The sequence below is a fragment of the Scyliorhinus torazame genome, chromosome 6, assembly GCF_047496885.1.
Source record: "Scyliorhinus torazame isolate Kashiwa2021f chromosome 6, sScyTor2.1, whole genome shotgun sequence".
NCBI classification, from domain to species: Eukaryota; Metazoa; Chordata; class Chondrichthyes; order Carcharhiniformes; family Scyliorhinidae; genus Scyliorhinus; species Scyliorhinus torazame.
In genome coordinates, this window is record NC_092712.1 from 321,181,236 (window position 1) to 321,206,075 (window position 24,840).

A 24,840-nucleotide genomic window follows, 5' to 3' on the forward strand; every position below is an offset into this window, starting at 1 on the left:
GACGGGAAGGCAGGGGTCCACCGAACTTTAAAGTAAGGCACTGGAGTGGCACTGGAAGTCGCGCCCCAGCATTAGGGCAGCACAGAGATGGGGAAGAATGTAGAGTTTGAAGTTAGCGTTTGAAGGGCCGCGACACAGTGAGGGCCGCGACACAGTACCCCCGGATTTCTACTGTGTGGGATCCGGAAGCCAGGGAGATTTTCTGGGTCGCGGGTAGGATTGGGAGGGAGCAGCGCCTTACCGTATCTGGGTGTATGAAGCTCTCTATGCTCCCGGAGTCGAATAGGCAGGCCGCCTCGTGCCCATTGCACGATGGCATGCAAGATGGTGGCCCCCGTGGGTCGCACATGGCGGTTGGAGGATGCGTTAAAGATGGCGGCGCCCACGGGTCGCACATGGCGGGTGGCGCGGCAGCTGGGGTCGGCCCCGACGGGCAGCAGGCAGCGCTGCTGGGCTTAGAAGTTTTAGGGGGAGATCGGGCCTAGCAGGCTTTTGCAAAGTGACCCTTCCTCCCACAGCCGTTGCAAGTTGTGTTCCGTGCCGGGCAGCATTGTCTGGGGTGATTACTATGGCCGCAAAAGTAGCACCTCTGGCCTCCGGCGTTGGCGTGCTGCTGTGCGGCACAGGCTTGCGTCGCACCCAGGTCGGTTGATGGCTGCGCCCACGAGGCCCACGAGGGTGCCGTGCGGTCGGAGGTGTAGGCCCCATGTTCTGGGAGGCCACCTCCAGCGAGTTGGAGAGTTGCACTGTCTCTGGGAGGCCGAGTGTCCCCCCTTCTAGTAATCGCTGGCAGATATAGTTAGAGTTCATGCCTGCGACACAAGCGTCCCTGATCAGCAGCTCCACGTGCTGGGTAGCCGATATCGCCCGGTAGTCACAGTTCCGGCAGAGTAGATAGATAGATAGAATTTACAGTGCAGAAGGAGGCCATTCGGCTCATCGAGTCTGCACCGGCTCTTGGAAAGAGCACCCTACCCAAGGTCCACACCTCCACCTTATCCCCATAACCCAGTAACCCCACCCAACACTAAGGGCTATTTTGGACACTAAGGGCAATTTATCATGGCCAATCCACCTAACCTGTGCATCTTTGGACTGTGGGAGGAAACCGGAGCACCTGGAGGAAACCCACGCACATGTATGGCAAGTATACATGAGTATACGCAAGGCATGCAGGAATTCTGCAAGTGATTCCCCAGGGCTTTGCCGCCTCGTGGTGAGGAGGTGCGTAGCATACACCTCGTCAACGGATTTCACGCATTGTCCCTTCAGCAGCGTTATTGCCTCCGGGTACGAGGGGGCGTTCCTGGTGAGGAGAAAGACTCATGGGCTCACCCGTGTGTGGAGGACCTGCTTCTTCTGGAGGTCTGTGAAGTCTTCGGTGAAGGATGTGAGGTACGCTTCGAAGCAGCTTAGCCAGTGTTCAAACGTTTCTGTGGCGTCGGCTGCCTGTGGGTCCAGCTCCAAGCAATCGGGCTTGAGTGATGAGTTCATCTTTAGGAGTTTTGTGTATTAAATTGATATGCCATCAATAAAAGTGATGAACGTAACGGAGGCTTTAATACACTAAACAGCAAGCCTCCTGCCTCTGGACCCAAACTGAGTCGGAGGCGGAGACTTGCCACCTTTATACATAAGCCCAAGGGGAGGAGCCACAGGCGGAGCCAACCTGGACAAGCCCAGGCTGTAACTACACAACACAATGCCATACAATGCAATAGCGTGTGTAGCGCACAAAGACTCCGTGAGACGAATAGAGTGAAGTCGATGAGGCTTTATTAAGCGTGTCTGTTCCCCGCAGCTCGATAGTAAACTGGCCTGTGGGGGAAGACTCCGGCTTCTTATACTCCGCCTTCAGGGCGGAGCTAGAGGTCAACGGCCAACCAGGACCCGGGATCTGTCAGCCAATGACATTAGGGCTTCCAGTCCCACATGACCCCCAATACATACTACCACATTCACCCCTTGTCAAAAATGAACCCGGCAGGGTGACGCTTCGTATGGTGGTAAGGATTTACAGGGCTGGTCCTGGGAGGAAAAAAAACATTCACAAGGCAATACAGTATTGTACAATTTTGTCCTGTTGCAACTATTTACAGAGGGTATGGGAAGAAAAGCAAAATGTTCTTGTGAAAAGTCCATATTTAGTTTTAGATCGACGCCACGAGTCGGTCGGGTGGTCTGGTCGTCCGTGTCGATCGCCTCGGCCCCGGTGGTGGTGGTGGTGCTTGTACCGGTGTTGTCGCCTCCAGGAGCCTTACGGTTTCAGCTTGGGCTTTATTCTTGGTCGGTGCTGAGGGGAGGGGAACCGATCCTCCTGGGAAGGGGGCGCTCGCGGGGTGCGGTGGTGGCAGGAAGGGGGGGGGTTGGGTTGATGGTGTCGGGGGGGTGTGCGTGTTGCCGGCGGGCGCCAGATCCCGCAGGGAGACCGTGTCTTGTCGGCCGTTGGGGTACTCCACGTAGGCGTACTGGGGGTTCGCGTGGAGGAGGTGAACCCTTTCGACCAACGGGTCCGCCTTATGTGCCCGCACATGCTTTCGGAGCAGGATGGGTCCTGGGGCCGCCAGCCAGGTCGGCAGCGACGTTCCAGAGGAGGACCTCCTAGGGAAAACAAGGAGACGCTCATGAGGCGTTTGATTAGTGCTCGTACATAATAACGACCGGATGGAGTGGAGAGCGTCCGGGAGGACCTCCTGCCACCGTGAAACTGGGAGGTCCCTGGACCGTAGGGCCAGTAGGACGGCCTTCCAGACCGTGCCGTTCTCCCTCTCTACTTGCCAATTCCCCCGGGGGTTGTAGCTGGTCGTCCTGCTTGAGGCTATGCCCTTGCTGAGCAGGAACTGGCGCAGCTCGTCACTCATGAAAGAGGACCCCCTGTCACTGTGGACGTAAACGGGGTAACCGAACAATGTGAAGATGCTGTTCAGGGCTTTAATGACTGTGGCCGCGGTCATGTCAGAACAGGGAATGGCAAAAGGGAAGCGGGAGTATTCGTCCACCACATTAAGAAAATATGCGTTGCGGTCGATGGAGGGGAGGGGCCCTTTGAAATCGAGACTGAGGCGTTCAAAGGGGCGGGAAGCCTTAATCAGGTGCGCTCCATCTGGCCTGAAAAAATGCGGCTTGCATTCCGCGCAGATGTGGCAGTCCCTTGTGACTGTACGGACCTCCTCTAAAGAGTATGGGAGATTGCGGGACTTGATGAAGTGGTAAAACCGAGTGACCCCCGGGTGGCAGAGGTCCTCGTGGAGGGTTTGGAGGCGGTTAATTTGAGCGTTGGCACATGTGCCGCGGGATAGGGCATCGGACGGCTCGTTCAGCTTTCCGGGACGATACAAAATCTCATAGTTGAAGGTGGAGAGCTCGATCCTCCACCTTAAGATCTTGTCGTTTTTGATTTTGCCCCGCTGTGCATTATCGAACATGAAGGCTACCGACCGTTGGTCCGTGAGGAGAGTGAATCTCCTGCCGGCCAGGTAATGCCTATAATGTCGCACAGCTTCCACTATGGCTTGGGCTTCCTTTTCTACTGAAGAGTGGCGGATTTCTGAGGCGTGGAGGGTCCGGGAGAAAAAGGCCACGGGTCTGCCCGCTTGGTTAAGGGTGGCCGCTAGAGCTACGTCGGAGGCGTCGCTCTCGACCTGGAAGGGGAGGGACTCGTCGATGGCGCGCATCGTGGCCTTTGCGATATCCGCTTTGATGCGGCTGAAGGCCTGGCAAGCCTCTGTCGACAGAGGGAAGGTCGTGGTCTGTATTAGGGGGCGGGCCTTGTCTGCGTACTGGGGGACCCACTGGGCGTAGTATGAAAAGAACCCCAAGCAGCGTTTCAGGGCTTTTGGGCAGTGCGGGAGGGGAAATTCCATGAGTGCGCGCATACGTTCGGGGTCGGGGCCTATTATCCCATTGCGCACTACGTAGCCCAGAATGGCTAGCCGATCGGTGCTAAAAACGCACTTGTCCTCGTTGTACGTGAGGTTCAAGGCTTTGGCGGTCTGGAGGAATTTTTGGAGGTTGGCATCGTGGTCCTGCTGATCGTGGCCGCAGATGGTTACATTGTCGAGATACGGGAACGTGGCCCGCAACCCATGTTGATCAACCATTCGGTCCATCTCCCGTTGGAAGACCGAGACCCCGTTTGTGACGCCAAAAGGGACCCGTAGGAAATGGTATAATCGCCCGTCTGCCTCGAAGGCTGTGTACTTGCGGTCACTTGGGCGGATGGGGAGCTGATGGTAGGCGGACTTGAGGTCCACGGTGGAGAAGACTTTATATTGGGCAATCCGGTTGACCATGTCAGATATGCGGGGGAGAGGGTACGCGTCTAGTTGTGTGTACCTGTTGATGGTCTGGCTATAGTCAATGACCATCCTTTGTTTCTCCCCTGACTTCACTACTACCACCTGCGCTCTCCAGGGACTATTGCTGGCCTGGATTATGCCCTCCTTTAGTAGCCGCTGGACTTCGGACCGAATGAAGGTCCGTTCCTGGGCGCTGTACCGTCTGCTCCTAGTGGCGACGGGTTTGCAATCCGGGGTGAGGTTCGCAAACAAGGACGGGGGTTGCACCTTGAGGGTTGCGAGGCCGCAGATAGTGAGTGGGGGTATTGGGCCGCCGAATTTGAACGTAAGGCTCTGTAGATTGCATTGGAAATCTAATCCCAGCAAGGTGGGGGCACAGAGTTGGGGAAGGACGTTTAGTTTGTAGTTTTTGAGCTCCCTCCCCTGCACCGTTAGGGTAACTATGCAGAATCCTTGGATCTGTACGGAGTGGGATCCTGCCGCTAGGGAAATCTTTTGTGCGCTGGGATAGGTGGTCAAGGAACAGCGTCTTACCGTGTCGGGGTGTATAAAGCTCTCCGTGCTCCCGGAGTCGACTAGGCATGGCGTCTCGTGGCCGTTCATTAGCACCGTTGTCGTCGTCGTCTGGAGTGTCCGGGGCCGAGCTTGATCGAGCGTGATTGAAGCGAGACGTGGTTGTAGTAGTGGAGTGGGGTCCGTTGTTGCCGTCCAAGATGGCGTCGGGGATGGACAAAATGGCCGCCCCCATACATCGCACGTGGCTGGGGGGTCACAAGATGGCGGCGGGGGTGGACAAAATGGCCGCCCCCACGCGTCGTACAGGTCTGGGGCGGTCCAAGATGGCGGCGCCCCTCCTCCCCTCGTGGTGGCCGGGACCCAAAATGGCGGCGTCTGCGGGTCGCACATCGGCGCCCCTCCTCCCCTCGTGGTGGCCGGGACCCAAAATGGCGGCGTCTGCGGGTCGCACATGGTGTGCTGAGGGGGCTGGGGAGCGCTAGGACCGCGAGCGCTAGGACCGCGAGCGCTAGGACCGCGCGGAGCTCCCTCACCGGGGACAGCGGTGGTCGGGGCCCAAGTAGGTGGCGCCGGCGGGTCAGGCGTGGGGCGCGGGGTGGGGGTTAGGGTGGCGTTAGGGACGCGCAAAACTCCCTCCTCTCCGTGGAGAGTGTTGGCCGGGACCTAAAGCGGTAGCGCCGGCGGCGGGTCATACATGGGCTGCGGGGAGGGGGGTTGGGGAGCGTAAGCGGCGTGCAGAGCTCCCAGTTCTCCCGGGACCGCGGAGGTCGGGACCCAGAGCGGCTGCGCCTGCGGGTCGTACATGGCGTGCTGGGGGGGTTGGGGCGCGTAAACTGCTGGCAGGGCTCCCTGTGCTCCCGGGACAGCGGCGACCTCGCGGGACCGGCACACAACCGCATAATGGCCCTTTTTCCCGCAGCTTTTGCAGATAGCTGCGCGGGCCGGGCAGCGCTGTCGAGGGTGTTTCGCCTGGCCGCAGAAATAACAGCGGGCGCCCCCGGTGCGACTCGGCGTTTGGACCGCGCAAGCCTGTGGGGTGTCCGGGGGGGGGTAGGGGGTTTGCCGCGACGGGCACGTACGGGGCCCAATGGGTTGCCGCGCGGTCGGGGCCGTAGGCGCGGGTATTACGCGCGGCCACGTCTAGGGAGGCTGCTAGGGCCCGTGCCTCTGAGAGTCCTAGCGACTCTTTTTCTAGAAGTCTTTGGCGGATTTGGGAGGATTGCATACCTGCCACAAAAGCATCGCGCATTAACATGTCCGTGTGTTCGTTTGCGTTCACCGACGGGTAGCTGCAGGCTCTTCCCAAAATCAGCAGCGTGGCGTAGAATTCGTCCATCGATTCTCCGGGACCTTGCCGTCTCGTCGCGAGCTGGTAGCGAGCGTAGATTTGGTTAACTGGGCGGACATAGAGACTTTTCAGTGCTGCGAACGCCATCTGGAAATCCTCCGAGTCTTCGATGAGGGAGAAAATCTCCGTGCTCACCCTCGAGTGCAGGACCTGCAGTTTTTGGTCTTCTGTGACCCGGCCGGTGGTCGTTCTGAGGTAGGCCTTGAAGGCTGCTGCCGCGTTCACTGCGTGGGGGCTGATCCTCAGGCATTCCGGAATGATCCTGAGCTCCATAGTCCTTTTTAGGCACGCTTAATAAATTGTAGCGCACAAAGACTCCGTGAGACGAATAGAGTGAAGTCGATGAGGCTTTATTAAGCGTGTCTGTTCTCCCGCAGCTCGATAATAAACTGGCCTGCGGGGGAAGACTCCGGCTTCTTATACTCCGCCTTCAGGGCGGAGCTAGAGGTCAACGGCCAACCAGGACCCGGGATCTGTCAGCCAATGACATTAGGGCTTCCAGTCCCACATGACCCCCAATACATACTACCACAGCGTGGTTTACCACTCTCTCTCTCTATGTCTCTTCCCTCTCTCTGTCTTGCTCTCTCTCTCTCTGTTTCTCTCTCTCTCTCTCTCTCTGTTTCTCTCCCTCCTTGTACTGCCTGAAGTGCAGAGTGGAGTGTTCGCTTTCAGCCAGAAAATTCTCATCTCCTGCATTCTGAAAGCTGGTGAAGCTGCGACAAGCGAGCGTTAACAAAGACGATGTTTCATTGAAAAGCCCTTGGGAAGGACCTCCAGACAACCAGCACAGCAAATTGACAGCATCACAATGTTTCCAAACGTTATTCTTTTTATTGTTCCCTTATGTCAACCTCTCCAGAGTCTTCTTATCCTTTGTTTTGTGTTTCTCTGTGTCTTTGTGTGTGTCTGTCTGTCCGTGTCTGTCTGTCCGTGTGTGTGTCTGTGTGTGTGTGTCTGTGTCTGTCTGTGTGTGTGTGTGTGTCTGTCTGTGTGTGTCTGTGTGTGCCTGTGTGTGTGTATGTGCCTGTCTGTCCATGTGTGTCTGTGTGTGTCTGTCTGTGTGTGTGTGTGTGTATCTGTGTGTGTGTTGCGAATGTTTTAAAAGGGGGTAAACGGTTTCATTTCAGGATTACCAGTTTTGTAACTTTTTCATGAAATATTTTTTCTGAGTTTGTTGAAATGCGCCTGGTTAAAGTCTTTTAATCTGGGTCTAGCTGAAGCAATGGTAAAAGAAAATTAATGGCCACCCTGGTGGGCGAATTAAACTTTTACACTATTGTTGTGTCTCACTGCTGGCTATTTGACCATGAATGTCACATCGCACGAACACATTGCACCACGCACACTGGCGCACTCTTCTCTCCCTTGCAGAAGAAGGTGGTGTGCTAAAGGGAGGCAGCGAGAGCTAACCAGTGAGGAGATACAGGGCTGGGGGTGCTGACTGCTTGGAGGAGATGGTCCTGCGCACTATTGAGATGCCGTTGATGAGGCTGGGGCCATCAAAGGGGCTGAAACCATCAAAGTCGATGGTGTCCTCATAACTAATCCTCCTTCTCTCTTGCCACCTCCTTCCACATTCTCACATTCTCTCACACACTTCTGATTTACAAGCTACGCTCCTCACCTTGGGGGGGGGGGTGTTGGTTGACGGCTCGGCAGAAAAGCTGGGATTTAGAGGTCTTTAAAATGGGTGCCCCAATATCAAAGTAAAGTTAAAGACCCCCACAATGACACCCCCCCAGACAATGGGATCCCAGGCAAACAAAGTGATTCATTCCTCAGCACTCAATGGTTGTGTCAATGCCCCCTCCTCCCTCCCCCCCCCCCCCCCCCCACACACACACACTACCCAGGCATCAGGATGTACTGTTTACCCCCCCCCCCCCACCTCCATCCTGACTGACATCGGAGAACCACAAACGTTCTAAGTCTCTGCCCCCTCCGCTGCCCCAACGCTTTGCAGGCATATCAGCTCTCCCTCTAGAAACCCCCTCCCACAACATAATGGGGATCACCGCAATGGGGGTCCCTTTAGGCCCCACCTCTGGCCTCACCCCTGGCTCTATCCAAGGCAGTGCCAGGGGTGAGTGGCAGGACGCCAGAGGCCTGTGCCAGGGCACAGCCCGGCCGTAGTCACCTCCGAGACCCCGGCATGGTCATCATGACTGGATCCCATTTTTGGAAACCAGTTGTGATTCCAGATGGCGTGACGTCACATCGGTGGAGGGAGTACATATGGTGAACCCGGAAACAACGTAATGAAGCCACCTGTGAATGTTGGAATCTGTGCGAATGCCCAGTCGTTGGGTCCACTCCATCTCTCGGCATGAACCTGATTGTGACACCAACGGAGGAGAAGGGAATGTCCGCAAAGCGAGGTCTCGCCAGCGCAAGTCCCGTTTTGAGTTGGGAGGCGGCGGCTTGGTGGTATTGTCGCTGCATTAGTAATCCAGAGACCAGGCCAAGGCTCTGGCGTCCCGAGTTCGAATCCCACCATGACAGACGGTGACATTTGAATTTACTAAAAATCTGGAATTAAAAGCCTAATGATGACCATGAAACCATTGCCGATTGTCACAAAAACCCATCTGGTTCACTAATGTCCTTTAGGGAAGGAAATCTGCCGTCCTTATCCGGTATGGCCCACATGTGACTCCAGACCCACAGCAATGTGGTTGACTCTTAACAATGTGGTTGACCCCTTCTGAAATGGCCCAGCAAGTCACTCAGTTCAAGGGCAATTAGGGATGGGCAACACATACTGGGCCCGGCCCAGCGGTGCCCACATCCCAAGAACGAATGGAATGAAAAAAATCTTGGGTGACTCGCCTGTGTGGAGTTTGCACTTTCTCCCGTGTCTGCGTGAGTTACTGTCCAAAGATGTGTAGTTTAGATAGGGCTATGGGATTACGAGGATGGGGTGGTGGAGTGGGCCTAGGTAGGGTGCTCTTTCAGAGGGTCAGCGCAGACTCAATGGGCCAAATGGCCTCCTTCTGCATTGTAGGAATTCTATGGTTCTGTGGTATAGGTTTGCATGAAGGCGCTGTGTGGACAGGGAGTCTCCAAAACAGTAATTTTAGCAAGGTTACATCATCTGCAATTCGGGAGTGTTGAGCACATCACTCATCTCCATTAATGGCCCCCCCCTCAACCCTACCTCCTATTGTTTCATCGGTCAGCATCGATCCTGCGACCATGTGGCTGAGGCTGCGAGGAGCGCTGAGCTATTGCCGCTCAGCAGAATGTTTTGGGGGCAAGAATGCCTCTGTGCAAGGCTGGACTGGGCTAGTAAACGTGAATGGTCTCCTTGGCCTCGAGCGTTCCAGAGGTGAGATTTCAAGAATGGCCAAGATCTGCCGATGAAACTACCTGGGATCAGAGGACTTCTCATAACTCTGCATTTATCTAATCTCCATTTCCTTCAATTGACCACTGACATCTGGGAGAGGTGGCAGTTCTGGGAAAACAGCCACATTCCCAGATTTGAACGTACCCATTGATGTACCCGAGCTGTGGGGGGAGCAAGAAGACCGAAGACTCTTTTCTCTACTTCCGATCTCTTATTTTGTTTTGACTGGAATGTTGTGGCTGCACTGTCGAGGAATGCTGATGTAATACTTTATTTTGGTTATTGTAAGATTCTAAATAGGGGGTCTCACTACCCGAAGGTCTGGACCCTGTACTGAGTATCAAAATGACATGAAACAACTTTGGATGCAATTTCCCCATTGTATGGAGAAGCTTTATGGAACCATCAAGAAATAGGATCGTAGAATCATAGAATTTACAGTGCGGAAGGAGGCCATTTGGCCCATCGGGTCTGCACCGGCCCTTACAAAGAGCACCCTACTCAAGCCCACGTATCTACACTATCCCCGTAACCCAGTAACCCCCACTTAACCTTTTTGGACACTAAGGGCAATTTAGCATGGTCAATCCACCTAACCTACACAACTTTAGACTGTGGAAGGAAACCGGAGCACCCGGAGGAAACCCACGCACACACGGGGAGGATGTGCAGACACCGCACAGACAGTCACCCAAGCCGGGAATCGAACCTGAGAGCCTGGAGCTGTGAAGCAACTGTGCTAACCACTATGCTACCGCGCTGCCCCTACCCTCAAAAGCAGATACTTACCCTAACCCAAACTCACATTCAGGAGCTGAACGGGTTCTTCCGTATGACTTTCTGTGATGCCCAACTCACACTTCCTGGCCGCAGCAACATTGTGCTTGAGAGTTGTGTCTTTGTCTTTCTATCTGACCCAGATTTCTCGACATATTAAATTGAATCATCCAATTGGATTATCAGTCCCATCCTGGCCATGCAAATACATCTTGCATGTCATCATTCCCTGCTCCCAGCAGGGCCAGTTTCCAGGTGCATGCCAGCAATGGGCAGGATTTCTGTATCTCGGTAAGGCGCATTGTCTGGGTCAGTTTCTGTAAACAGCGGGTCTGGTAGTTAGCTGTGTGTGTGTGCAGGCGTGCATATATGCTCACAGGTGCGAGCATGCATGTGTGTGCGTGTCTGTGCACATGTGTGTCCATGTCTAGCTGAGGCTGGCTGTGTTGTTCGTAAGTTCAATAGCAAGCTCAGCGTGATGTCTTCAGTCAGACCTTTCCCTTCATCCCGATATCCTCCATGCTCCACGTTCCCACCATCCCATGTTGAGCTCTGCATACCGGTCCACACCGCAACTGCTTTAATTTTGTTCCCAAATGGAAACGCAATGGCATATTAACAATACCTTACCGATGAACAGAAATGCATAGAATCTCAAAGCGTCCTTCTACATCCATAAGCAGCTGTTCCTGCATCAAATTTCAGTAAGGACTATATTAAGTAATTGGCAATGGAGAGGTTGGGTCTAATTTCCACTTGCTCCTCTTAGGACAGTATTGGAACTTGCTTGAAAGGAAATTAAAATGAGTACTTGAGGGCACAGTGTTATAGTCACTGGCAGTGCCACCCCTATGGGACATGAGATCCCATAGGGGTGGCCAACTTTAGGGAACAAATCTCTACATCTGAGCATCCACTGCCCTGCAGCCATGTGCAGCATGGTCTTCACCAGGTAGTTGGCCTTTGCCAGAAATTATGGGTGAAACATTGCCAGTCTCTGGTGCCAAATCTCCAATTGCTCATTCCCCCGCATCCACGGTGAAAAGTAAAGATGGATTCTCCTGGGAAAGGTTGTCATCCTGATAAAGAAATGCATTTATTTTGCACCTTCTACAACCACTGGATGTCACAAAGCTACAGCCAATGAAGTACTTTTGAAATGCACTGTGGGAGACATGACAGCCAATTTGGGTGCAGCAAGCTCCCACAAACAGCAAAGACGTAACGGGCAGATAATCCATTTTTTGATATTGTTTAGGTTGTGGCCATAATAAAAAATATCAATGTCTGAACATGTGATATAATGTTTTCTGGCAAAATAACGGATTGCAGGAAAGAAATGGCAAGTTAAACAAGAAAAGCAGGCCTGGATATTTATTGGGGCAGTTTATGTTGGTCGTGTGGAGATTCAGGCGGGAAACATAGAAGTCAGTGTTTTCCCACAGGTTGTGGAGTCGTATCAGCTTGACCCTGATGGGTCTCCATCCGGACGGCCTGATTGACAGGCTTGGCTTTGAGTTGTGGGGGTCGGTCCTCATTGGAGGACTCATGGTCCAATCTCTGCGCCCAGGGACCTTTTGGATTGGGGGATGGGGAGGGCCAGTGGGAGGCACTTCTGCTCATCCAGACTCCCAAGCAGTGCTGCAAAATGACTCGCCTTCTTCCTCAAGCGGCCCTTACTCAGTCACCTTGTGTGAATCTGACGAACCCGATTTAAACAGAGGCGGAAAGCCTTATTAATGAACTTAAAATGTCAACCTGTCTCCTGGCAATAGATTGACTTCCTGGCTCTTGTCTTGGCAGTTGCAGCAGGTTTCCTGACATATTGGGAATTTTTCCTGAAACAAACCCACACCCAATTGCATGTGCTCGCCCATGTTACCATTCCCCCCAAAGTATCGGAATTGAACTGAAAATGCGGCTTTAAAGTTTACAAATGGACTTTTGAAACGCACTTCCGTAAACAACATTGGGCACCAGCACGAAATGACTAAACAAAATGGGATAACCATTGAGTAATTTTGTGACCACCTGATTCACATTTTGGAGGTTAATTTCCAAAATCAGAAAAACAAGATAAGTGCGAATACATCTGATGTTTTTTTTCATAGAAATGACAGGAGAGTAAGTTCAAACTCAGATGAGGGAGGGTGAATGTTTGCAATGAATTGTCACGGGTCAAATTAGAGTTAAGTGAGTCAGAAAGTTCAAGAGCGACCTGACCAAACCAGTGATAAAGAGCTTTGAGCGGCTTTGTGGGATATTATATATCTTCAAACGTTGAACCAGCCCGATAGTGCTCTTTTCACCTCTACGTATTCTAATGTCATTGGTAACCATTTTTACCACCAGTATAGAACCTGCGAGGCACTAAATAAGTAGAATTCTGACTTCCAACATTTTGTTCGCAACTGGAGTGGGTCCAACCTGTTGCAGAATATAACCCTGGTAACAGCCACAGTGATTATCAATTATGGTTTTGGATGCAAAGGTAAATTTATCATTAAGGCAGTAGAAGTGGACTCCAATAATTACGCTGATGGAGTCAGATACAGAGATTGCTCTGGTGGAATAGGTAAAAGCAAATTTTGCTAAAAGCAATTGCACTCCAGGAATGGACTCTTTGCTTGCTGAACTAACAATTTATTTTTCAGGCAGTTGTGGAGCATTTAGACACTGTTACAATGCATTAATGCGGCTCTGGCATTTCTTATGTCCTCAGTGTCAAAGAAATAATAATGTCTAATTAAGTTTGGCTTTCTATTTAACTGTGTTTCACATGGAACTTAAATAATGAAAGAGAATATTTTTTTTCCTGTCGCAATGCCTTGGATCATAGTTAATGACGTTTATTGATTAGAAAAGGAGTTTTGTCATGTTAGAATAACTTTCTGGACTGGTCCACTGTTTTGACAGTCACATCAACTGGTAACCCACATAGCCTGACTGCAGTGTTTAATGATGTTTAGTTTTGGCATGCTTTCCAAATGAATCAATCTGATCGAGAAGCATTCAAAGCCAGCAGGATGGCCGAACTACATGACCAATCTAGAGCAGTATTGCACTGAGGCTGGATCACTGAGATCTGCATTGAACCTGGCAGAGCAGAGAGGCAGAGTAACAGGCAGACTAATTGCCTGTGTGTTTCTAGAGCTGCAACATCAGAAGAGATAGAAACAAATGCCTGTGAATGTTTTGTGTGTGCGTTTTACCAGTCATCTGTGCAATGATACTTCCATTTGTAATCGTTAATCTCAAAATAACTGCAAGCTACACATTTAGCTTAATAAATGTATCCTGTGCAAATGCATGACTTTGTAAATTCTTCTTAACAGGACGAGAAGTGGAATTGAACATATTGGATGGAACTTCACGTCAGCATACTCATAAAACACAGAAGATCTCTTGCATCTGAGGTGTGAAATCAACAGCCTTGGAGAGATCCAGTTGTCTACATGACTCTGGAAGCATCCATCTAGTCTGGGGATCTGTTTTCTTGTATATGCTGAGCTGTACTCTGCCAGACACAAATGCTGACTGTGAATTGTTTGTCGCTGTTTCTTTGGATTCTGCTCGATGAGGGTCTTCTAACACCTCTGGAATCATTGTCACCGAGGAGTTCAGCACACACAGGCAGTGACAACATAATTGAGCTTTCAGGGGATGGAGTTCCGAAACTCCAACGCGTTCGGCGTGGCTGGATCTGGAACCAGTTCTTCGTCCTGGAGGAATATATGGGGTCAGAACCTCAGTATGTGGGAAAGGTAAAATACATTACTGCTACTCGATAGAATTATAATCATCTGACAAATATCTTTGAGTTTATGAAATTAGTAACATTTGATAAAAATGTTTCTCATATTTGATCAACATAACTTTCAATTTAGATCTTTGCTAATTATTGTGCGCAAAATTTGAAACCAGCTAATTACATCAAATAATATGTATTGGCATTACATGAGAAAAGAATTTTCAGATTTATTTTATCTGTTAATATTTTATTTCGATATTAATTTGTATTTGTTGTTTCAACATTTCTCGGCCATCTAGTACTGGAATGGTTCATCGACAAATATTTGACTGTTTGAACGATGCCTTTGCTGCACATTACTCTACTGTCAGTGTGTGTCACAGTACTTATACATCAGGAGCAAACCTGAGAAAGTCGATTTTAAATGCCACCTTGCTTTCATTTATTGTCTTACATTTTTGCCGCTTAGTCGACAGCACAAAATAAGGAACTTGACATTGAAGCAAACATTTATTCTGAGCCAGAATCATATCTGACCCTGAAGCAGGAATTTGTGAATTCCACAATGCTGTTCAATATTGTCGTGGGCTGAACAATGTCCTGGTTGCCATTATAATATTCTTACATCTGGATGATTTCCTTCAACTTATCTTCTTTATCTAGTTGGACTGGTGCACTGACATAAGAGACAGAATATTCTGCTTCTGCAGAACAGGTCAGTCAGTATCTGAAAGAGAAAGAGAATTAGTTTAACATGTCATCAGATAAACAGCCCCACCAACACATTAATCTACCTTTCTACCTTGAGATTCTGGGCTGAGCCACTGGACTTAGGCAGAATTTCCTATTTTATTTCCAGCATTTCTTGCAGCAGCTGGCAGCCGATAGATCCACATTATAATTCTTTGGCTGCAAGGATATGCTCGCCCTTATTCACAGAGGTTAGCGATTATTGAGAATCAGCATGATTGCTTAGCCCTTATTAAAATTGCTTCCCCATAATTGCACAAGCCGGAGATAATTCTTGTGTAAATATTGCCAATAGAGAAACCTTGGCCATCATCGGTGCATACTTGGGAAAACTATTCCCACTGTGTTCAAATCATCTTTTCGAGAGTTAGCTATAAATGAGAGCCTCAAGTATTGACATGGGGAGGGGTCAAATAAAATGAACAACAACTCGGCAATCCTCGGGGGGGGGGGGCTGTATTCTTCAAAACTCCATTTCCACTACAAATGGATAAGGGTCAGTTTGTATAACATGCTGGTTTGCCAGACAGACAGAAACACAGTCAATCCTGGCACCAGAAACATGGAAATCAACAGGTCAAGTGTATCCTGATGAAAATTATTAAGTTCTGTGGTGGTTGTTGGTGAGAATCTAGTTCCTTTGTTGCTAACTTTGCCTCAGTTCAATTGCTCTGTTTTATTACCTTTGCTCTCGAGTCGCCAGGTATCTTTATGATACCGCCACGAGGTTCAAGTCCGAGAAATGATCAATAATCCAATACACTGATTAGTAAGATTTAAATCAAAGCACATTTATTATACACAGTAATCGCTACTCATGCACAAATTCTACGTCTAAGCTACTTCTACACTAACAGGCCTATACTTAACTTTGAACTGGCCCACCAGGTCAGGGAAACAAATGGCCTTTCGTTCGGGTTCTGAGCCTGCGGGATTCGAAGTCGGTTCGGATTGGTAGCTAGGAGCGCCTATCTCGTGGCGAGCGTTGAATTAAGACTTACGATTTTGATCTTCACTGCTCCGGTCACGGTCAATCTTGGTTTGTTGTTGCTGGGTGACCCGTGCAGGAAGAAGAGCGTGACGAGAGCGAAGAGGTGGAGAAGAAGAGAGCGATTTGAACTTGGGGCTCAATTCTTATAGTCCCCAGGGGCTTCCCGCCTTTCGGGGCGGACCCTGTACCTGGTCCCAAGTGATTGGACTTTGTCCCAATCACTTGGTTCGATTTTCTCCAATGCTGGAGCGGTTCCCTGATCGATGGGCGGTCTTGAGGTGCTCGTTCACCTCCTTTTGCGTAGGCTCCTGCTGGCACCGAAGAGTCTGGTTTTGCTTTGTGTGTCTAAATGTTGCTTATTGTTCCCGGGGATTGCTCATTAGTATGCAGATGGCTGTTGTTTTGTTATGCTGATGGTTGCTGGTATCGATATTGTCTGGCCTTTCCAGAGGTAAATACACAGCCAATCTGCAGCTGCTGATTTTTGTCTTGTTGGCTGACTTACCCATCAGCCTTTGCTGTTCGCCATTTTGAATCGGGTGTTGGCCATTTTAAGTGGCTACATCTTCCTCCACTTAACAAGTGCGTTCACATTTCCAATCAGCCAGGGAAGATTTCTGACTCAAACATGTCAGGCAGAATTCTCTAATAATGGGGATATGACCCCACGCCGGCATGAAAACCGGCGCCAACGAATCCGGCATCAACGGACCCCGAAAGTGAGGAATTTTCACCTTTCTAGGGGGCTAGGTTGCCACCGGAGTGGTTACCGCAGCTCCAGCCGGCGCGGAACGGCCCGCACGAGTCAGCGCATGTGCGGAACGCTGGCGTATTTCCGCGCATGCGCGGGGGTTCCCTTCTCCGCGCCGGCACACGGGCAATATGGCGGAGCCCTACAGGGGCCCAGCGTGGAGTAAAGTAGTCCCCCACGGTACCAGCCCACCTGCCGATTGGTAGGCCCCAATCGCAGGCCTGGCCACCATGGGGGCCCCCCCCAGGGTCAGAACCCCCTGCCCCCCCTCCAGGACGGCCCCCGCACACTCACCTTCCAGGTCCCGCCGTGTGGGAGGTGAGTAATTCACACCGGTGGGACTCGGCCAAACTCGCTGGCCACTCAGCGCATTGGTGCCCAGCGAATCGGCGGGGTGGGGCGCTGTCAACGGCCCCTGACCGGCGAGGCGGGAATCCTGGGGGCGCCCGTAAAACGTCGCCGGAGAATGGTGAAGCCGTTGTCATTCGTATATTTGCTTCCCATGATTCAACTTGTCCTTTTGCAGTTGTCATTTGTCAAGGTTGGGAATTGTTGCTTTAATTTTTTCAATCATATTCTCACCACAATAAAAACCAATCACATCATTGAAGGTTTATTTTTACAGTCCTCGTGACAAAACGCTGGCTTAAAATATCTTGCGGTGCTTTTTGGATCTGTTTCCTGACCTCTGCAAAATGTGGATTCAGTTTTATGAAATCACGTTCCCAGCAGCTAGCTTCACCTGTCAGGAACACATATACCATGAGTTTGAGCAGTCAGCCAGAAATGTAACCATCTCAGCTGATCTCTGTCCCTGAATCCCCAGGAGGTACGACTAAATTCTGAGAGCACAAATTCAAGGAATGTGTCCTTCTAAGACTCCTTAAAAGAACAACTGGTACTTATATAGCACCTTTAACATAGTAAAACATCTCAAGGCACTTCCAATAAGAATTGCCAAACAATATTTCCCACTAGGCCACATGAGGAGATGACTGGCGATTCAGATGACTGGAGGTTTTGATGAAAGATGATGATTTGAAGGAGCCTCTTAAACAGGAAGACAGAGGTTGGAAATCCCTGGGTTTGGGGCCCAGACAGCTGAAAGCATGGCAACCAATCAGTTAAAGTTGGGAGGGTCCAGAAACCAGAATTGGGTGGACACGAGATCTTGGCGAGTTGCGCGGCTGGACAACGTTACAGAGATATGGAGGGAAAAACTCCATGGAGGGCTTTCAAAACAAGAATGGGAATTATACATTTGAGGTGACATATGGACAGCACTTTCCAAACACACGACCACTACCATCTGGAAGGACAAGAGCTGCAGATACCTGGGAACCCCACCACCTGGGGGTTCCCCTCCAAGTCACACATCACCCTGACTTGGAAATATATCGCCGTTCATTCACTGACGCTAGAGCAATATCCTGGAACTCCCTCCCTAACAGCATTGTGGATGTACCTACACCTCAAAGACTGCAGGGGTTCAAGAAGGCAACTCACCACCAAGAAGGGCAACTAGGGATGGGCAATAAATGCTGGCCTAACCAGCGACGCCCACATCCCGTAAATGAATTTCAAAAAGAATATCCAAATACAGTGCCTCATGCCCTCTGATTAGCTTTTCAATATTCCTTGGTGGCTGCAATTGGTGCTGGTCACTGACGAGTCTTCAAGGCACTTTGCAATATAATTTCTCTCTCCAGCTCAGTCCTCATCATTCTACAGCCTATACCAATCCAACCTGATGTCCTTGTTCTGTACTTTACTATTTCCCCAGTATCTGGGCATTAAACCTGACCATTATATGGTCACATAATTCTGAGCTGTCCACTCACATGGAACTCACCAACGTGATCTATTTCATTACATATGTCTCCCTGTTTCTTTCATTCGCCTGGACACAATGCAAGAGAGAAATAGATAATAGCCTACCGTGCTTTACTTACAGTTAGAGTACTTCCTTCAAAATGAATTGTTATTTACCTTAACAGCAATACAGCAGAAACATTCCTGGTTAATGGCAATTTTCCCTCAACTAACCCCAGCAAAAAACTGGTTTCAGCAACCAATATGCTGCGTGCAGACTATCTATTGTGGTCAAAATAACAATGTTATATAGCTCCGTTAATGAAATCAAATATCTCAACATGTTTCACAGCGCATTATAAAATGTGACATTGAGCCACGTAAGGAGATATTGACCAGATGAACACAAATATGGTAAAGAGGTAGATTTTAATTCTTGTCTTAAAGGATGAGAGAGAGGTGGAGAGTTTTGGTGATGGGATTCTGAAAAAGGTTAGGAGGGGCTTATTGAGTTACGGGGATAGGGTGGAAGTGAGGGCTTAAGTGGGTCGGTGCAGACTCGATGGGCCGAATGGCCTCCATCTGCACTGTACGTTCTATGTACCATTGGTGGCCGTGCCTTCAGTTGCCCTTGTTCTGTAATTTACTATTTCCCCGGTATCTGGGCATTAAACCTGACCATTATATGGTCACATAATTCTGGGCTGTCCACTCACATGGAACTCACCAACCTTTTTGGTCACTAAGGGCAATTTATCGTGGCCAATCCACCTAACCTGCACGTCTTTGGACTGGTGGAGCTATTAAATCTGGGGATGCTCAAGAGGATAGAATTAGAGGAATGCAGAGATTTCTAGGAGTGGGGGGGCTGGAGAGGGAAAGATCAACATGAGGATTTGATCAGAATTTTGCAATCAGACGATTGCTTTACTATTTGTTAGTCAGATTAAAGACAGCACTGATAGTTCTCTGTGACTCATTAGCTGTTTCATTCTGTGTACATAGAATTTCTGGAGTGTAGAAGGAGACCATTCGGCCCCTCGAGTCTGCAGCCATTGGGAAGAGTACCCTACCCAAGCCCACACCTCCACCCTATCCCTGTAACCCAGTAACACCACCTAATCCTTTGGACACTGAGGTGCAATTTATCACGGCCAATCCACCTAACCTGCACATCTTTGGACTGCGGGAGGAAACAGGAGCACCCAGAGGAAACCCACACAGACATGGGGAGAAAGTGCAAACTCCACACAGACAATCACTCGAGGTCAGAATCGAACCCGGGTCCCTGATGTTGTGAGGCAGCAGCGCTAATCACTGTGCCACTGCCAGCACTAAACATGCTTTCTTGTAAAGGCTATTTTATTCTCTCCTCATTAGTAAAGAAAGACACTTCATATTCACTGGGGTGCAATTTTCACATAGACAATATTGATTAGCCATCCATTCCACAGCTTGTTCAATTTTATTTTCCATTAACTTCAATGGATTGAAAATTCGGGCAGTGCTTAGGATGGACAGTAAATTCAACGTTAACCGTGTTTTTCTATCAGAGAAAATTGAAATTGCCCCCACTGAGGGATATTTTGATGGTCATCTTCCATCCAAGTTTCACACAAGGTATAGTAGCAATCATGTTATTCGAAGCAGTATGTGTATGGCCTATTTTTTTGCCAAGTTCTTGTGAGGATGACTTGTCATTTACTGTCGAGGTGAGGATATGGGATTGTGATTTTTTGATTCAGGAAATTAGATTGTTTTATTTTAAAAGCAGAGGAAGCAAACCTGACCCGAGAGAAAACACTCTGGAAGTTTGGATTTTTGGTCCTGGGGAATGGTTGAAAACAGACAGAATGAAATAGCAAGCACTGCTTTTTTTTTTCAACAACACAGACAGTTTGATCAAATATTTGAAGAGTAGGGGAATTAAATTCCTTGACAGCTCCACAGAGCCCGACAGTTCCAATATGTTCATTCATTTCTTCTGCACATTCATGTCTACTTTTAACAATCCCAAAGGTCACTTGTCCACTCCAAAATGGCACTTGAGCTCCCACAAAGGGCACCAGACCAGTCCATTTCAAAAAGGGTACCCTAACTCTCCAATGAACTCCAGTAAGTTTGAACCTCCTACCAGGTCTAAAGTGTGTCCCACAAATTAAAATCTGGTCAGATTGAGGCAGCTGCACTTTAATGTGCAGTTGCTTCTGTGAACCGCAGTTACGCAAATTAGAACCTGCTCCCATTCCCTTCTCCCCACCCTCGCCAACATTGTGGGGACAGGTTCAGGGGTCAGACTCCATATTCAGGCCTCCAGTGCCATTTTGGTGACAGCAGAGAGCCTCTCTTTCTCTGTAAAAATGCAGGCCTTCTTGTCAATTGTTCCGTTGGTGTGTGATTAAGAGGGTCTGGCAAATGATCTATGCTCACTGTGCTGGATTGCCAAAGCCAGTGTGCGGATGCGGGGTTAAAGTCAATCGATGGGCTAGACGCTGAGCTGAAAGTGTGCGTGCAGACCTCTTGGGCCCCCCGGATCAGGCTGGAGAATCCCCGCGACCGACCCGAATTGCGCCGCGCAACGCCGACGCCGGCACTCGATTCTCTGCAGAGCGGAGAATCAGCGCCGTCGTAAAAAACCCGAATCCCACCGCCGCTGTTCACACCTGCTCTCAGCCGGCGGGACCTCGGCATGGAAGGGTCCAGGTGCGGCCTGTGGGGTGGGGGGTCTGACCCTGGGGGGGGGGGGGGGCCTCTGATGTGGCTTGGCCCGTGATCGGGGTCCACCGATCATTGGGCCGGCCTCTCTGGCTGGGGCCTCCTTTCTTCCACGCCGGCCCCTGTAGCCTTGCGCCATGTTGCATCGGGGCCGGTGCGGAGAAGGGAGCCACTGTGCATGCGGGCGTTGGCGCCGGTGCCACTGCGCATTCGCGTACCCTGCGGCGCTCAGTTCACGCCAGGATCAGCAGCTGGAGCGGCGTGAACCGCTCCTGTGCCGTGCTGGCCCCCTGTAGGGACCAGAATTGCTGATCCTGAGGACGCGTTGACGCCGTCGGGAAACGCGACGGTGTTTCCGATGGTATCAACACTTAGCCTCAGGATCACAGAATCCCGCCCCTTGTGATCGCTGAGATGTTTTAAAGAACCGTCAATACACCTGCTGTACATTTCGAAACTCGTCTTTCCTCGGCTTTCCCCTGAGGCAAATATAGAACCAACAGGAGAATATAAAACACTGAGGCCCTTCGACAAGCTGCCTCCGGGACTACAATCTCTGACGCCTCGCTCTCTGGGCCTGGCTGGTTGGCTGGCACCCATTGCTGGCCAGCTACGCAGCAGTCAAAAATTGGAATATCAATAATCTCAGACAATCCACTGATTTTTGCCTTTCCACCTTGACTTTCTAATTATCAGTAATGCGTAACACAACTCTGCAAAGCTCAAACACCACGATTGCAATATTGAAAATGCAACATTTTATTCACATTGTAATATACAAACTGGGGGAAATCCACTTTCAAGCTTTCTGGGACCTTACATCTGTTTTCTGGTAGTACAGTCCTACAAATGTGCAATCAATTGTACAGACTGCAGTTTTAGCAGCATAATAACGTGCACCTATTCAAAAGCAATTACTCTCACAACCAATGTGACATCAAATGTTCTCAGCTCTCACCCTAAAGTCTTGCTAAATAATTCAAAGCTCATGATACATACAGTGGATATATATCATGAGTCTTATATCTTGGAAAAGCATTAATGTGCACATTAATGATAAGAGCAAAATTTATCAAATTCAATGCCACAATCAAATTGTACATCAGCGACAGAATGCATTTCTGGAAAGTTAATGTTCCCAACACAGTTTTATTGTTGCGTTTTAAGATGCGGATGTTCAAATAGATTTTGCATTCTGCTGGTATAAGATTCCAATTAATTGTGTGACTGAAAGATAATTCAAGAACAGCTCCTAATCTTATCAGACCAATCAGTGATGCAGGCAGTATATCCCACCAAACCCTCCAAAACAAATTACATTTCTGCATCGAATAATAATCCTTATTGTCACAAGGAGGCTTACATTGCAATGAAGTTACTGTAAAAAGCCCCTAGTCGCCACATTCCGGCGCCTGTTCGGTTACACGGAGGGAGAATTCAGAATGTCCAAATTACCTAACAGCACGTCTTTCGGGACTTGTGGGAGGAAACCGGAGCACCCGGAGGAAACCCACGCAGACACGGGGAGAATGTGCAGACTCTTTACAGACAGTGACACAAGCCGGGAGTCGAACCTGGGATCCTGGTGCTGTGAAGCAACAGTGCTAACCGCTGTGCTACCGTGCCCAAAGACATTTAACGGGTGCCACATCTTGCACGAGGTCAAAGGCGCGTGTGGTAGTATGTATTGGGGGTCATGTGGGACTGGAAGCCCTAATGTCATTGGCTGACAGATCCCGGGTCCTGGTTGGCCGTTGACCTCATACTCCGCCCTGAAGGCGAAGTATAAGAAGCCGGTGCCTTCCCCCGCATGCCAGTTTACTATCGGGCTGCTGGGGAACAGACACGCTTAATAAAGCCTCATCGACTTCACTCTGTTTGTCTCACGGAGTCTTTGTGCGCCACAATTTATTAAGCGTGCCTAAAAAGGACTATGGAGCTCAGGATCATTCCAGAATGCCTGAGGATCAGCCCCCACGCAGTGAATGCAGCAGCAGCCTTCAAACACTGGCAGACTTGCTTTGAGGCCTACATCACATCGACCACAGGCAGAGTCTCAGATGAACAAAAACTGCAGGTCCTGCACTCGAGGGTGAGCACGGAGATTTTCACCCTCATTGAAGACACCCGCGATTTCCAGACGGCGTTCGCAGCACTGAGAAGTCTCTACGTTCGCCCAGTTAACCAAATCTACGCTCGCTATCAGCTCGCGACGAGACGGCAAGCTCCCGGAGAATCGATGGACGAGTTCTACGCCGCGCTGCTGATTTTGGGACGAGCCTGCAGCTGCCCGTCTGTGAACGCGAACGAACACACGGACATGTTAATGCGCGATGCTTTTGTTGCAGGTATACAATCCTCCCAAATCCGCCAAAGACTTCTAGAAAAAGAGTCACTCGGACTCTCAGAGGCACGGGCCCTGGCAGCCTCGCTGGACGTAGCCGCGCGTAATACCCGCGCCTACGGCCCCGACCGCGCGGCAGGCCATTGGGCCCCGTACGTACCCGCCGCGGCAAACCCCCTACCCCCCCCCCCCGGACACCCCACAGGCTTGCGCAGTCCAAACGCCGAGTCGCACCGGGGGCGCCCGCTGTTATTTCTGCGGCCAGGCGAAGCACCCCCGACAACGCTGTCCGGCCCGCGCAGCCATCTGCAAAAGCTGCGGGAAAAAGGGCCACTATGCGGTGGTGTGCCGGTCCCGCGTGGTCGCCGCCGTCCCGGGAGAACAGGGAGCCCTACAGGCAGTCTATGCCTCCCAACCCCCCCAGCACGCCATGTGCGACCCCCAGGCGCCGCCATTTTGGGTCCCAACCACCGCGGCCCCGGGAGAACTGGGAGCCCTGCACGCCGCCTACGCTCCCCAACCCCCCTCCCCGCAGCCCACGTATGACCCGCCGCCGGCGCTCCCGATTTGGGTGCCAGCCAACACTCTCCACGGAGAGGAAGGGGTTTTCCGTATCCCGAACGCCACCCTCACCCCCGTCCCGCGCCCCACGCCTGACCCGCCGGCGCCACCTACCTTGACCCCGACCACCGCTGTCCCCGGTGAGGGAGCTCCGCGCGGTGCCAGCGCTCGCGGCCCCACGACTGACCCGCCGACCTGGGCCCTCGCCCCCGTCCCGCGCCCCACGCCTGACCCGCCGGAGCCGCCGACCTGGGCCCTCGCCCCCGTCCCGCGCCCCACGCCTGACCCGCCGGAGCCGCCGACCTGGGCCCTCGCCCCCGTCCCGCGCCCCACGCCCGACCCGCCGACCTGGTCCCTCACCCCCGTCCCGCGCCCCACGCCTGACCCGCCGGCAATACAACTCACCTGGACCCCGACCTCCGTCCCCGGCGAGGGACCTCCTCACTGTCCCAGCGCTCGCACTGACCTGCCGGTCCCCAGCGAGGGAGCTCCGCGCGGTCCTAGCGCCCGCGGCCCTGGAGCTCGCACCAAAGGAACTCCGCGCGGTCCTAGCGCCCGCGGCCCGGAAACTCCGCGCGGTCCTAGCGCCCCCCAGACCCCCCAGCACTCAATGTACGACCCGCAGACGCCGCCATTTTGGGTCCCGACCACCACGAGGGGAGGAGGGGCCCCGCCATCTTGGACCGCCCCCGACCTGTACGACGCATGGGGGCGGCCATTTTGCCCACCCCCGACGCCATCTTGTGACCCCTCATCTACGGGCGAGGTATGGGGGCGGCCATTTTATTCATCCCCGACGTCCTCTTGGACGGCAACAACGGACCCCACCCCACTACTACAACCACGGCTCGCTTCGGTTACGCTCGATCAGGCT

General features: G+C 51.3%; 1 protein-coding gene across 7 annotated transcripts in view; it reads left to right on the plus strand.

The window, feature by feature from the left end:
* The window catches only part of LOC140425632 (cadherin-12-like), a 774,748-nt gene that overhangs the window by 505,064 nt on the left and 244,844 nt on the right, over positions 1–24,840 (plus strand). For all 7 annotated transcript variants that reach the window (XM_072510140.1, XM_072510141.1, XM_072510137.1 and 4 more), the window contains one exon: positions 13,627–14,055. In XM_072510140.1, the coding sequence (XP_072366241.1) occupies positions 13,822–14,055 (234 nt within the window). In that variant the 5' untranslated portion in view covers positions 13,627–13,821. The remainder of the gene's footprint in view (positions 1–13,626; positions 14,056–24,840) is intronic.